This window comes from Pristiophorus japonicus, chromosome 11 (assembly GCF_044704955.1).
Source record: "Pristiophorus japonicus isolate sPriJap1 chromosome 11, sPriJap1.hap1, whole genome shotgun sequence".
NCBI lineage: Eukaryota > Metazoa > Chordata > Chondrichthyes > Pristiophoridae > Pristiophorus > Pristiophorus japonicus.
This window is the reverse complement of record NC_091987.1, coordinates 435874-450046: the sequence shown is the minus strand read 5'-3', so window position 1 is coordinate 450046 and position 14173 is coordinate 435874. Positions and strand designations below refer to the sequence as shown.

Here is a 14173-nt window from a genome sequence, read left to right as displayed (position 1 = left end):
AGTTTCCAAAGCGCTTTACAGCCAATGAAGTACTTTTGAAGTGTAGTCACTGTAGTAATGTAGGAATCTCAATTCATGCTGCCACTGGGTTGGTTCGTTACCAGGAGGAGGCAGGGAAACAGAATCAGTGGAAAGCTCTACTGTAGAATTATACAGCACAGGAGACTGCCATTCGGCCCATTGTGTCTGTGTGTGGACCAGGCTTCAACTGATCATTCAACCTGCAGAGACACAAGGAGACCCGCACCATGGAGAAACCATGGGAATGTGGGGACTGTGGGAAGGGATTCAATTACCCATCTGAGCTGGAAACTCATCGACGCAGTCACACTGGGGAGAGGTCGTTCACCTGCCCCGTGTGTGGGAAGGGAGTCACTCGGTCATCCGCCCTGCTGACACACCAGCAAGTTCACACTGGGGAGAGGCCGTTCACCTGCTCAGAGTGTGGGAAGGGATTCACTCGGTCATCCACCCTGCTGACACACCAACAAGTTCACACTGGGGAGAGGCGGTTCACCTGCTCAGAGTGTGGGAAGGGAGTCACTCGGTCATCCAACCTGCTGACACACCAACAAGTTCACACTGGGGAGAGGCCGTTCACCTGCTCAGAGTGTGGGAAGGGATTCACTCGGTCATCCACCCTGCTGACACACCAACAAGTTCACAAGCAGGGTTTGGGTTCCGCTGTTGTTGCTGCTGTTAATCACATGCTAATGAACCGTGTTCATTCTGTTAGTTGGTGTTTGTTTCTGCTGATGTTAATAACCCTTCAACTAGGCTGGAGTTTAGTATTTTGATATTTCAAATAACAGTGTTGATATTTGATTTCTCCAAGAGAAGAGGAGACTAATTGATGTCCTATTTCTGATCGGGGCGGAGGAGCAGTGAGAGATCGGGGCACAGGAGCGAGGTTTTGGGGCCCAGGAGAGGCGAGGGCCCAGGGCAGCACAGACCAGCCCACACTGCGATCTATGAATAGTAGGAGCATGTGTGCGCACTAGGTCCATGCAGCAGAGCTGGTCTCCAGTCATCTTGGTTAATCCTTGCCACTGGATCAAGACCTAGCTCTGTCGAGCCCGTGTGGTGGCTGGTGTGTAACGGCCACCCCACGTTAAAAAAATCCACGCACCAGCATCTTCCACCCTTCAGGATGTAGTTCGGGACCTCGAATGTCAGGTCCCTCATTGAAACACCTGTGAACTCATCCCTTTTTGGTATGGAAGCAAGTCATCCTCGATACGAGGGACTGCCTAATACTAGTAATACCAATTAGTTTTTTAAATCCAATTAATCATTAGTGCGATTTTCCCCAATTCCAGCATGCATAAAATTTGATGGGTAGTGTGGTGCAGCTAGCATCATGGATGGATGGGATGGGTTTGCGTCCATTATCGCTGCTCTTCCTGACCATTTCCTTTGACACACACTTAAGCAGTCCCAGTTCTCAATCTCCGTTGTGCTGTTCTGAACTTACCTCTCTTGTTCCTCTTAAGTTTTAAACATAACATCCTATCGCACACTGCACCATCACCTACTCTAACTTACTCTCCCCCCCCCCAACCCCCGCAGGATCTCAAAGCCATGGAACTCTTCACCCTCACTGTCAGCTGTGTCTCAGTTTGTAGCACCCTCGCCTGAGTCAGAAGGTTGTGGACTCAAGTACTACTCCAGAGACTGGCTGACACTCCAGTGCATTGCTGAGGGAGTGCTGCACGGTCAGATGTGACGTTTTTTGGATCAGACGTTAAACCGAGGCCCCGTCTGCCTTCTCAGGTGAACGTAAAAGATCCCACGGCACTACTTCAAAGAGCAGGGATCGATATTTATCTCTCAATGAACATTAAAAAACCCAGATTATTTGGTCATTATCACGTTGCTGTTTGTTGGGAGCTTGCTATGTGCAATTTGCTGCCACATTTCCTCAATTACAACAGTGACATTTCAAAAGTACTCCATTGGCTGTAAAGCGCTTTGGGACGTCCTGAGGTCGTGAAAGGCGCTATATAAATGCAAGTCTTTCTTTCATTTTCCCTGTCTTCCATTCCTTATACAATCCAAGGATTTTTAAGATCCACCTAAACTACTTCTTGATTTACCTCGTCTTCTCTCTTACTCTTCTCAACTTTGATGGCGACCTTCAAGGTTTCACAATCAGGAACAAAAACCTCCCGGTAGGTGGTTACAAAGCACTGACAAGTGATCCAAGAGGTTTGCTGCATGTCCTCTCATTACATAGAAACATAGAAACATAGAAACATAGAAAATAGGTGCAGGAGTAGGCCATTCGGCCCTTCTAGCCTGCACCGCCATTCAATGAGTTCATGGCTGAACATTCAACTTCAGTACCCCATTCCTGCTTTCTCGCCATACCCCTTGATCCCCCTAGCAGTAAGGACCTCATCTAACTCCTTTTTGAATATATTTAGTGAATTGGCCTCAACAACTTTCTGTGGTAGAGAATTCCACAGGTTCACCACTCTCTGGGTGAAGAAGTTCCTCCGCATCTCGGTCCTAAATGGCTTACCCCTTATCCTTAGACTGTGACCCCTGGTTCTGGACTTCCCCAACATTGGGAACATTCTTCCTGCATCTAACCTGTCTAACCCCGTCAGAATTTTATATGTTTCTATGAGGTCCCCTCTCATTCTTCTGAACTCCAGTGAATACAAGCCCAGTTGATCCAGTCTTTCTTGATAGGTCAGTCCCGCCATCCCGGGAATCAGTCTGGTGAACCTTCGCTGCACTCCCTCAATAGCAAGAATGTCCTTCCTCAGGTTAGGAGACCAAAACTGTACACAATACTCCAGGTGTGGCCTCACCAATGCCCTGTACAACTGTAGCAACACCTCCCTGCCCCTGTACTCAAATCCCCTTGCTATGAAGGCCAACATGCCATTTGCTTTCTTAACCGCCTGCTGCACCTGCATGCCAACCTTCAATGACTGATGTACCATGACACCCAGGTCTCTTTGCACCTCCCCTTTTCCTAATCTGTCACCATTCAGATAATAGTCTGTCTCTCTGTTTTTACCACCAAAGTGGATAACCTCACATTTATCCACATTATACTTCATCTGCCATGCATTTGCCCACTCACCTAACCTATCCAAGTCGCTCTGCAGCCTCACAGCATCCTCCTCGCAGCTCACACTGCCACCCAACTTAGTGTCATCCGCAAAGGGACAGGGATGGGGAAGGGAAGCATTGCGTTCACTGGCCAACTAACTGCAGTAAAATGTGCTTACTCTAGTGTCGGAATTTCAATCGAGGGCCAATCCACGTCAGTGACTGAGTTCTCACCTCATTCCTGCTGTGCTTATAGGAGACATGTTGTTTCAGACTCTCCTTCCGGCTAAATTCTTTCTCGCATTCATCGCATTTGTAAAGTTTATCACCTGTGGGCAGAGGAGAATCAAATGAACATGTCAACAATATCCGTAGCCTGTTATTAACGGGGCAATCCAGCATGTATCAGTAAGCATCAACGAGAGTGTAAGTGAAACTAAATGTGTTTCTACACATTAGTGATCCGACAGGAACAACTCAATGACTCAGTGTTTGTCAGAGATCATACAGAAGGAACTCAATGGCTCCATACCCAGCCATTATTGTAGAGCTAAACGTAATGAGTCAATACCCATCAGTGATGATATAGAAAGAACACAATGGGTCTGTACTTAACGGTGATGCTTGGTGGAATCCTCTTTATATGACAGGCACTGCAGAGGGAATTCTACCCTGCATCTAACACTTGTTAAATGTGATCTTAAAATGGTAATATAGAGGGAACTTAGTTCCACATTTAACCCTCGCTATATCTGAGCTAGACTGCAGCAGAGGGAGCCTAACCCGTGCTATACCTGACCTGGGGACATACAAGGCGGCAGTGCAAATGGAGTCTCACTCTGTATCCAATTCATGTTATGGCTGACTAGGGAGTGCTTTATGAGGGCAAAGTGGAGAGAGCCGTGTTCTGTGCTATAATCAGATGCCTAGGCTGTATCAGATCTAGGGGTGCTGTAAGTGGCAGTGTAGAGGGCAATCGACTGCCTCCTAAGATTTCTGCTGAAAAGTACACTTCTGTGGAATTAGATGGGGTCAAGGCCAGGTTCCTCCTCCTCCTCCAATGAAATAGTTTATCAGCACTCATTGTTCAGGATCAGACAAGAATCATCATTATTAGAGCAAGGTGCCAGAGAGCAGCCAAGTGCCCTGGTGCCACACCTCTTGTGTCAGCTGTGGCTCAGTGGGCAGCACTCTCGCCTCGGAGTCAGAAGGTTGTGGGTTCAAGTCCCACTCCAGAAAATTGAGCACAAAAATCTAGGCTGACACTCCAGCGCAGTGCTGAGGGAGTGCTGCACTGTCGGAGAATATAACGAGCATGGTGGATAGAGGTGTACCGATGGATGTGGTGTATTTAGATTTCCAAAAGGCATTCGATAAGGTGCCACACAAAAGGTTACTGCAGAAGATAGAGGTACGCGGAGTAAGAGGAAATGTATTAGCATGGATAGAGAATTGGCTGGCTAACAGAAAGCAGAGAGTCGGGATAAATGGGTCCTTTTCGGGTTGGAAATCGGTGGTTAGTGGTGTGCCACAGGGATCGGTGCTGGGACCACAACTGTTTACAATATACATCGATGACCTGGAAGAGGGGACAGAGTGTAGTGTAACAAAATTTGCAGATGACACAAAGATTAGTGGGAAAGCAGGTTATGTAGAGGACACAGAGAGGCTGCAAAGAGATTTAGATAGGTTAAGCGAATGGGCTAAGGTTTGGCAGATGGAATACAATGTCGGAAAGTGTGAGGTCATCCACCTTGGGAAAAAAAAACAGTAAAAGGGAATATTATTTGAATGGGGAGAAATTACAACATGCTGTGGTGCAGAGGGACCTGGGGGTCCTTGTGCATGAATCCCAAAAAGTTAGTTTGCAGGTGCAGCAGGTAATCAGGAAGGCGAATGGAATGTTGGCCTTCATTGCGAGAGGGATGGAGTACAAAAGCAGGGAGGTCCTGCTGCAACTGTATAGGGTATTAGTGAGGCCGCACCTGGAGTACTGCGTGCAGTTTTGGTCACCTTACTTAAGGAAGGATATACTGGCTTTGGAGGGGGTACAGAGACGATTCACTAGGCCGATTCCGGAGATGAGGGGGTTACCTTATGATGATAGATTGAGTAGACTGGGTCTTTACTCGTTGGAGTTCAGAGGATGAGGGGTGATCTTATAGAAACATTTAAAATAATGAAAGGGATAGACAAGATAGAGGCAGAGAGGTTGTTTCCACTGGTAGGGGAGACTAGAACTAGGGGGCACAGCCTCAAAATACGGGGGAGCCAATTTAAAACCGAGTTGAGAAGGAATTTCTTCTCCCAGAGAGTTGTGAATCTGTGGAATTCTCTGCCCAAGGAAGCAGTTGAGGAATACATTCAATGAGCTAGCAAGTCACAGATAGATAAGATTTTTAACCAATAAGGGAATTAAGGGTTACGGGGAGCGGGCGGGTAAGTAGAGCTGAGTCCACGGCCAGATCAGCCATGATCTTGTTGAATGGCGGAGCAGGCTCGAGGGGCTAGATGGCCTACTCCTGTTCCTAATTCTGATGTTCTTATGTTAGATGAGAGGTGATTTAGCCAAAGTGGACTGGAAACAGCTACTTGAAGGTAGAGAGTGGGAGGAATTGAAGGAGGAGATTATTCAAAAAGGAGTTAGATGTAGTCCTTACTACCAGGGGGATCAAGGGGTATGGTGAGAAAGCAGGAATGGGGTACTGAAGTTGCATGTTCAGCCATGAACTCATGGAATGGTGGTGCAGGCTCGAAGGGCCGAATGGCCTACTCCTGCACCTATTTTCTATGCTTCTATGTTCAGACCAAATATGTGCCCTTGTAGAAAAAGGGTGGGACTAACAAATCTAGAGCCCTCTGGATGTCTAGGGACATACAGGGTAGGATAAAGAAATAAAGGAAGCTTATGACAGATACCGAGGACTAAATACTGCAGAGACTCTAGAGGAGTATAGAAAGTGCAGAGGTGAAATTAAAAAGGATATTAGAAAAGCAAAGAGAGAGCATGAAAAATTCTTGGCAAGTAAAATCAATGAAAACCCAAAGATGTTTTATAAATATATTAAGAGTAAGAGGATAACTAAAGAAAGGGTAGGGCCGATTAGAGACCATGAGAGTAATGTGTGTGTGGAGGCAGAAGATGTGGGTATGGTTCTTAATGAATACGTCTGTTTTCACACAGGAGAGGGGCGATGCAGAGACTACTATCAGGGAAGAGGTGTGAGAAATATTAGATGAAATAAACAGTGAGAGAGAAGGTATTAAGGGGTTTAGCAGCTTTGAAAGTGACCCGGCCCGGATGAAATATATCCCAGGCTGTTAAACGAAGCAAAAGAGGAAATAGCAGAGGCTTTCACCATCATTTTCCAATCCTCTCTGGCTTCAGGTGTGGTGCCAGAGGACTGGAGGACTGCTAATGTTCTACCTTTGTTTGAGAAGGGAGAAAGGGATACACCAAGTAATTACAGGCCAGCCAGCCTAAACTCGGTGGTGGGAAATTGGAAAAAATTCTGAAGGTCAGGATAAATCTTCATTTAGAAAGTCATGGATTAATCAAGGACAGTCAGCACGGATGTTAAGGGAAGGGTCTGACTAACTTGATTGAAGTTTTTGAGGAGGTAACAAGGAGGGTCGATGAGGGTAGTGTGTATGATGTAGTGTATATTGATTTCAGCAAGGCTTTTGATAAGGTCCCACATGGCAGACTGGTCACGACAGTAAAAGCCCATGGGATCCAGGGCAAAGTGAAAAGTTGGATCCAAAATTGGCTCAGAGGCAGGAAGCAAAGGGTAATGGTTGATGGATGTTTTGTGACTGGAAGGATGTTTCCAGTGGGGTTCCGCAGGGCTCAGTACTGGGTCCCTTGCTTTTTGTAGTATACATCAATGATCTAGACTTGAATATAGGGGGTATGATTAAGAAGTTTGCAGATGATACTAAAATCTGTTGTGTGGTTGATAATGAAGAAGAAAGCTGTAGACTGCAGGAAGATATCAATCAACTGGTCAGGTGGGCAGAACAGTGGCAAATGGAATTTAATCCAGAGAAGTGTCATGTAATGTATTTGGGGAGGGCTAACAAGGTAAGGGAATACACATTAAATGGTAGGACACTGAGAGGTGTAGAGGAACAAAGGGACCTTGGAGTGCATGTTCACAGATCCCTGAAGGTAGCAGGCCAGGTGGATAAGGTGGTTAACAAGGCATACGAAATGCTTGCGTTTATTAGTGGAGGCATAAAATACAAGAGCAGGTGGGTTATGCTTGAACTGTATAAAACACTGGTTAGGCTACAGCTAGAGTACTGCGTGCAGTTCTGGTCACCGCATTACAGGAAGGATGTGATTGCACTGGAGAGGGTGCAGGGGAGATTGGATAGGCTGGGTTTGTTCGCCTTGGAACAGAGGAGGCTAAGGGGAGACCTCATTGAGGTGTATAAAATTATGAAGGGCCTAGATATAGTGGATAGAAAGGGTCTATTTCCCTTAGGAAAGGGGACAACAACCAGGGGGCATAAATTTAAAGTAATTGGTAGAAGATTTAGATGGAATTTGAGGGGAAATTTCTTCACACAGAGGGTTATGGGGGTCTGGAACTCCCTGCCTGAAAGGGTGGTAGAGGCAGAAACCCTCACCACATTTAAAAAGAACTTGGATATGCACCTGAAGTTCCGTAACCTGCAGGGCTACGGACCTAGAGTTGGAAAGTGGGATTAGGTTGCATAGCCTCTTGTTGGCCGGCACGGACATGATGGGCCAAAAAATGGCCTCCTCCGTGCTGTAAATTTCTATGTTTCTATGATTCTAGGTGCCAGCTTTTGGATGAGACATTAAACTGAGGAATCTCAGCCGGATGTAAAAGATCCTGTGGCACTATTTCAAAAAACAGCAGGGAAGTTATCCCGGGTGCCCTGGCCAATATTTATCCCTCAATCAACATCACAAAAACAGATTATCTAGTCATTAGCACATTGCTGTTGGTAGGAAGTTTTCTGTGTTTCCTATATTACAACAGTGGCTACACTTCAAAAAGTACTTCATTGGCTGTAAAGCGCTTGGAATGTCCAGTGGTCATGAAAGGCGCTATAGAAATGCAAGCCTGTTGTTTGGTATTTATATTTGCACTCCCAGGTCATGTTTTAACAGGACATTTACATTTAATAAAGAAGATACATCACACAGGGGTTACGTTACTGCCTTGAGAACAGCCTCGAGCACACGTTTGTTTTAAGTAACAGGGCTTGATGTTAAAGCTGTGGCATTACCATGAGAACGGATGTGTCTCTTTAGGTTGCTGCTGTTGTTGAAGAACTTGTTACAGAGGTAGCACTGATAGACTCGCTGGTCACCCAGGCGTCTCAACATCTTTCTGCGCGTGTCAGGCCTGTGGGATGGTACAAGTGCACACCTTAAACTCAACTGCATTACACTGCTTATAAAGGTATCCTTCCACAAAATCACAAGATAGATACGGATTAAGAAATACTATTTGTTTTGTCCCATCTCATTCACAGAAGCACATCGAATTTGCAACACAGGAACAACACTAACTAATCCATGTTGGTGTTTATAGAAGCAGGACGAGTCCATTCAGCACCTTGAGCCCATTCCGTCATTCAATGAGATCATAGCTGATCTGTATCATAACTACATTCAGCTGCATTAGCCCCATATCCATGCTGCGTCTGCTTGATTGCACTATTCCTATCTAGATGTCCCGCTATTTCTTCCTTAATGATAGTTTCAAGCATTTTCCCCACTACAGATGTTAAACTAACTGGCCTATAATTACCTGCCTTTTGTCTGCCCCCTTTTTTAAACAGAAGCGTTACATTAGCTGCTTTCCAATCCGCTGGTACCTCCCCAGAGTCCAGAGAATTTTGGTAGATTATAACGAATGCATCTGCTATAACTTCCGCCATCTCTTTTAATACCCTGGGATGCATTTCATCAGGACCAGGGGACTTGTCTACCTTGAGTCCCATTAGCCTGTCCAGCACTACCCCCCTAGTGATAGTGATTGTCTCAAGGTCCTCCCTTCCCACATTCCCGTGCAATTTCTGGCATGATTTTTGTGTCTTCCACTGTGACGACCGAAGCAAAATAATTGTTTAAGGTCTCAGCCATTTCCACATTTCCCATTATTAAATCCCCCTTCTCATCTTCTAAGGGATCAACATTTACTTTAGTCACTCTTTTCTGTTTTATATATCTGTAAAAGCTTTTACTATCTGTTTTTATGTTTTGCGCAAGTTTACCTTCGTAATCTATCTTCCTTTCTTTATTGCTTTCTTAGTCATTCTTTGCTGTCGTTTAAAATTTTCCCAATCTTCTAGTTTCCCTCTAACTTTGGCCACCTTATACACACTGGTTTTTAATTTGATACTCTCCTTTATTTCCTTGGTTATCCACGGCTGGTTATCCCTTCTCTTACCGCCCTTCTTTTTCACTGGAATATATTTTTGTTGAGCACTATGAAAGAGCTCCTTAAAAGTCCTCCACTGTTCCTCAATTGTGCCACCGTTTAGTCTGTGTTTCCAGTCTACTTTAGCCAACTCTGCCCTCATCCCACTGTAGTCCCCTTTGTTTAAGCATAGTACGCTCATTTGAGACACTAGTTCCTCACCCTCAATCTGTATTACAAATTCAACCATACTGTGATCACTCATTCTGAGAGGATCTTTTACTAGGAGATCGTTTATTATTCCTGCCTCATTACACAGGACCAGATCTAAGATAGCTTGCAATGGAAAAGCCAATGAACAACCTGCGCAGGACCTTTTCCGTTACTGTGCGGCCGTGCAGCTGAAAGGAAACCCCACCCATCCACTCCCCACATATCTGCCACGTGACTAGTAGTCATAATCCCATGAACCTGCCCTTGTTCCTATATCCCCAGAAAGTCTTTCCATCACAGAAGAAATTATATTGCATCCTAGATGAGGGGACAATTTTGTTGGTGCGCAGGCTGTTGGCAGGAAGCGGGAGGGGGAAGCAAAGAGGCGACGGACAAATAAAATTTTCACCTCCTTGGGACTTGCCTCAAATTGGGACGTAGGTGACGGCCATTTCGTAACAGTCTCCCAGGATTTAACGCTTCACCCAATTTTCCTTCACGTACAGGAGCTTCCAACGGTACAGCAGTTAAAGGAGTTTTCCCAACACTCTCAGACACTGCAAGAAAATACAGAAGAATTAGAGCAAGGCAGTGCATTAGCCATGCTTTCCTCGTTAGGACCCAGATTCTACTCTTGCTGAGAGATAGAATCATAGAATCAAATACTTACATTTATATAGCGCCTTTTGCAACCACCGGAAGTCTCAACGTGCTTTACAGCCAATTAAGTACTTTTTGAAGCATAATAACTGTTGTAATGTAGGAAACGTGCCAGCCAATTTGCACACAGCAAGCTCACACAAACAGCAATGTGATAATGACCAGATAATCCATTTTGGTTATATTAATTGAGGAATAAATATTGGGCAGGACACCGAGGATAACTCCTCAGCTCTTCTTTGAAATAGTGCTCTGGGATCTTTTAAGAAGAACATAAGAAATAGGAGCAGGAGTCGGCTATTTGGCCCTCGAGCTTGTTCCGCCATTTAATAAGATCATGTCTGATCTGATCCTGGCCTCAGCTTCACTTCCCCGCCCACTCTCCATCACCCTTGATTCCCTTATCATTCAAAAATCTGTTTATCTCCACCATAAATATATTCAATGATCCAGGCTCCACAGTTCTCTGGAGCAGAGAATTCCAAAGATTCATGACCCTCGGAGAAGAAATTCCTCCTCATTTCTGTCTTAAATGGGCGACCCCTTATTCTGAGACTATGCCCCCAGTTCTAGATTCCTCATGAGGGGAAGCATCCTTTCTGTATCTACCCTGTCAAGACCCCTCAGAATCTTATGTTTTAATAAGATCACCCCTCATTCTTCTAAACTCCAATAAGCATAGGCCCAACCTGCTCAACCTTTCTCCATATGACAACCCCTTCATCTCAGGAAACAACCTCGTGAACCTTCTCTGAACTGCCTCCAATGCAAGTATATCCTTTCTCAAATAAGGAGACCAAAACTGTACGCAGTACTCCAGATGTGATCTTACCAACGCCTTGTACAGTTGGAGCAGGACTTCCCTGCTTTTATACTCCATCCCCCTTGCAATAAAGGCCAACATTCCATTTGCCTTCCTGATCACTTGCTGTACTTGCATAGTAACTGTTTGTGTTTCATGCACAAGAACCCCCAGATCCCTCTGTACTGCAGTATTTTGTAATCTCTCCCCATTTAAATAGTAATTTAAATAACCTTCTGACTCGGAGGCTAAAGTGCTATCCAACGAGTGAGGTTGATACTTAAAGACTGCAGGATGAATGTTTCTCACTGGCAGCTGCAAAAGAAAACATTTCTGGTCATTATCAAACTGCTCTTCAGATGCTGAAAACCAGAAACTGCTCTTGACCTGAGCACCAATAGGAATTAGCTCAGCAATCACACTGAAGAGACACTGCAATTATGGGAAAGGATAATACTGATTCAAGCAGCAATACACTTGACAGGTAGTAGTTGCGACACATTGTTCAGCCGCATAGAGGGAGCTCCATGCCGTATCTAATTGGTGTCTTCCCTGAATTTGGAATTTCTGATGCAATCAGCAACAAAACAAAAAGGGAGTTGAGGTAGAAGATCAGCCATGATCCGACTGAATGGCGGTGCAGCCTCGAGGGGCTGAATGATCTTCTCCTATTTGTTATGTTCTTATTAGAGGGAAATATATCCCCAACAATCGCAGCATCTCAAAAAGTAAAAGTGCCAAAAATTGGAAGTGATTACTTTGTAATCTATATATGTTACTAAAAATCTTACAGCTGCACACACTTCTTATCTGCACGACTTGAGATCTTTTCACATTTTAGTCACATTATTTGTCAACTTTTTCCCCCTCATTATAAGTTTCTCTCTCCACTCAGTGTAAATGTGTGACTTGGGTTGTACAATCTGGCCACCAGGTTCTCACAAATTGCTTTCTGAAAATTATTTTTTCAGTAACTGAAATTTCTAATGTCCAAAGGGTACAAATAATTATTTTTTTTAAATCAAAGTTACAAATTCCACAATAACATGATTACTTTTATCCGCAAAATTGTCGTTTGCGTTTTTCAATGGCACCATTTTATAACATATATGTATATATCTCAATCAGTGCTCCCCCACCGCCGGTTCAAACTGCCTTCTTTCTACAAGAACCACAAAAAGTTGAAGTCCAAACCTGCGGCCTGATTCTGGTCCGGAGGCAATGGCTCGGGATCGTCCCTGCGAAGCTTCGGCTTCCGAGGCCTTCTGGCCCTTGTCTTCTGCTCCAGATTTACCGCAACTTCAACGACGGGTGGGAGGTCAGAGGAGAGCGCGCCCTCGACTTTGTCGGGAGCCAAATCTTTCGCGGGCGGAGACGTTCCGTGGACCTGCTCCAAGTGACTCATCAGATGGTCTGCAGCAATCGAGTTAATAAAAATAAACACACTATTTTTTTTAAAACTAGGAACAACAGTAACAGTGCCCGCAGCCAAAGTAAAGCTGGTGGTGAATACTCCATCATCTATCAGAGAGATGTGGGTAAGAAAAAAAGCCACGAGTGTTGGAAATCTGAAAGAGAAACTGAAAATGCTGGAGAGATACAGCAGGTCCATCAGCATCTGTAACATTAACATCGTGATTCAACACCCACTAAAGTAGATTTGAACTCTGTGCGGGTCATGGCCCGTTTTACATCTTTCCCAATTTTTTAATTTCCATTGATATCAAGACAGATGGGAGCGATGTAAAACAGGCAGCAGATTCGTCACCACCCGTTTTACACTGCCCCACAAAGTCAAAGTCTACCCCACTGCATTTTTCCAGCATTTTCCATTTTGTCCCAGTTTCAAACATTAATTTCAGAGTGAATACCCATTGGCCCCAAATTGAATTCTGCTGTGGATTCCACAAAGGGTGCAGTACAGTCACAGGGTAACGCTACATCTGTCTGGGCTCAAATGGGACAGGCCAATCAGCTTATCTCACTCAACCTTCCACGAGCACCTACAACTCTCCCCATCACGGCATCTAATTGCCTCTTGAATGACTCGAGGGATTTTGCATCCGCTACCTTAACTAGAAGTATTGATGATGTTTTATGTAAAATCAGAGAATGATACAGCACAGAAGGAGTCCATTTGGCACTTTGCGCCTGTGCTGGCTCTTTGGTAGAGTTATCCAACTAGTCTCACGCCCCCACTCTTTCCCCAAAGCCCTAAAATGTTTTTTCTTTGAATTATTTTTAAAGTTGCTATTAGATCTGCTTCCAGCACCCTTTCAGATCACAGCAACTCGCTGCGTAGTTTTTTTCCGCCTTCATGTCGCCTCTGGTTCTTCTGCCAATCACCTTAAATCTGTGACCTCTGGTTACCGACCCTTCTGCCACTGGAAATAGTTTTGCCTCGTTTACTCCATCTAAACCGCTTATTAATCTGAACACCTCTGTCAAATCTCCCATTAACCTTCTCTGCTCTGAGGAGAACAACCCCAGCTTCGCCACAGAACTAAAATCCCTCATCCCCGGTATAATTTTAGTAAATCTCTTCTGCACCATCTCTAAGGCCTTGACATCTTTCCTAAAGTGTGGTGCCCCCAATTGATCGCACTACTCCAGCTGAGGCCTAACCAGTGTTTTTATAATGGTTTAGTATAACTTCCTTGCTTTTGTACGCTATGCCTCTAGATCATCCAATATGCTTTTTTAAGTCTTCTCAATTTGTCCTGCCTTCAAAGATTTGTGTACATATATCCCCAGGTCTCTGTTCCTTTAACATTGTACCATTTAGTTTATATTGCCTCTCCTCATTCTTCCTACCAAAATGTATCATTTCTCTGGGTTAAATTTTACTGCCGTGTGTCTTCCCATTTCACCAGAGCAGTGGTCCCAATACCGGCCCCTGGGGAACACCACTGTATATTTTCCTCACCACTACTCTCTGCTTTCTGTCCTTTAGACAATTTCGTATCCACACTGCTGCTGTCCCTTTAATCCCATGGCCCTTAATTTTGCTATTATTAACAAGTCCTTT

General features: G+C 44.7%; 1 protein-coding gene across 4 annotated transcripts in view; it reads right to left on the bottom strand.

Moving 5' to 3' along the window:
* prdm15 (PR domain containing 15) overlaps window positions 1–14173 on the bottom strand; it is a 134337-nt gene that overhangs the window by 67785 nt on the left and 52379 nt on the right. For 3 of the 4 annotated variants that reach the window (XM_070893197.1, XM_070893198.1, XM_070893200.1), the window contains 4 exons: window positions 12340–12558; window positions 10093–10240; window positions 8332–8450; window positions 3301–3395 (listed from right to left, as the gene is read on the bottom strand). In XM_070893197.1, the coding sequence (XP_070749298.1) occupies window positions 3301–3395; window positions 8332–8450; window positions 10093–10240; window positions 12340–12558 (581 nt within the window). The remainder of the gene's footprint in view (window positions 1–3300; window positions 3396–8331; window positions 8451–10092; window positions 10241–12339; window positions 12559–14173) is intronic. The other variant, XM_070893199.1, reaches the window with a different exon arrangement.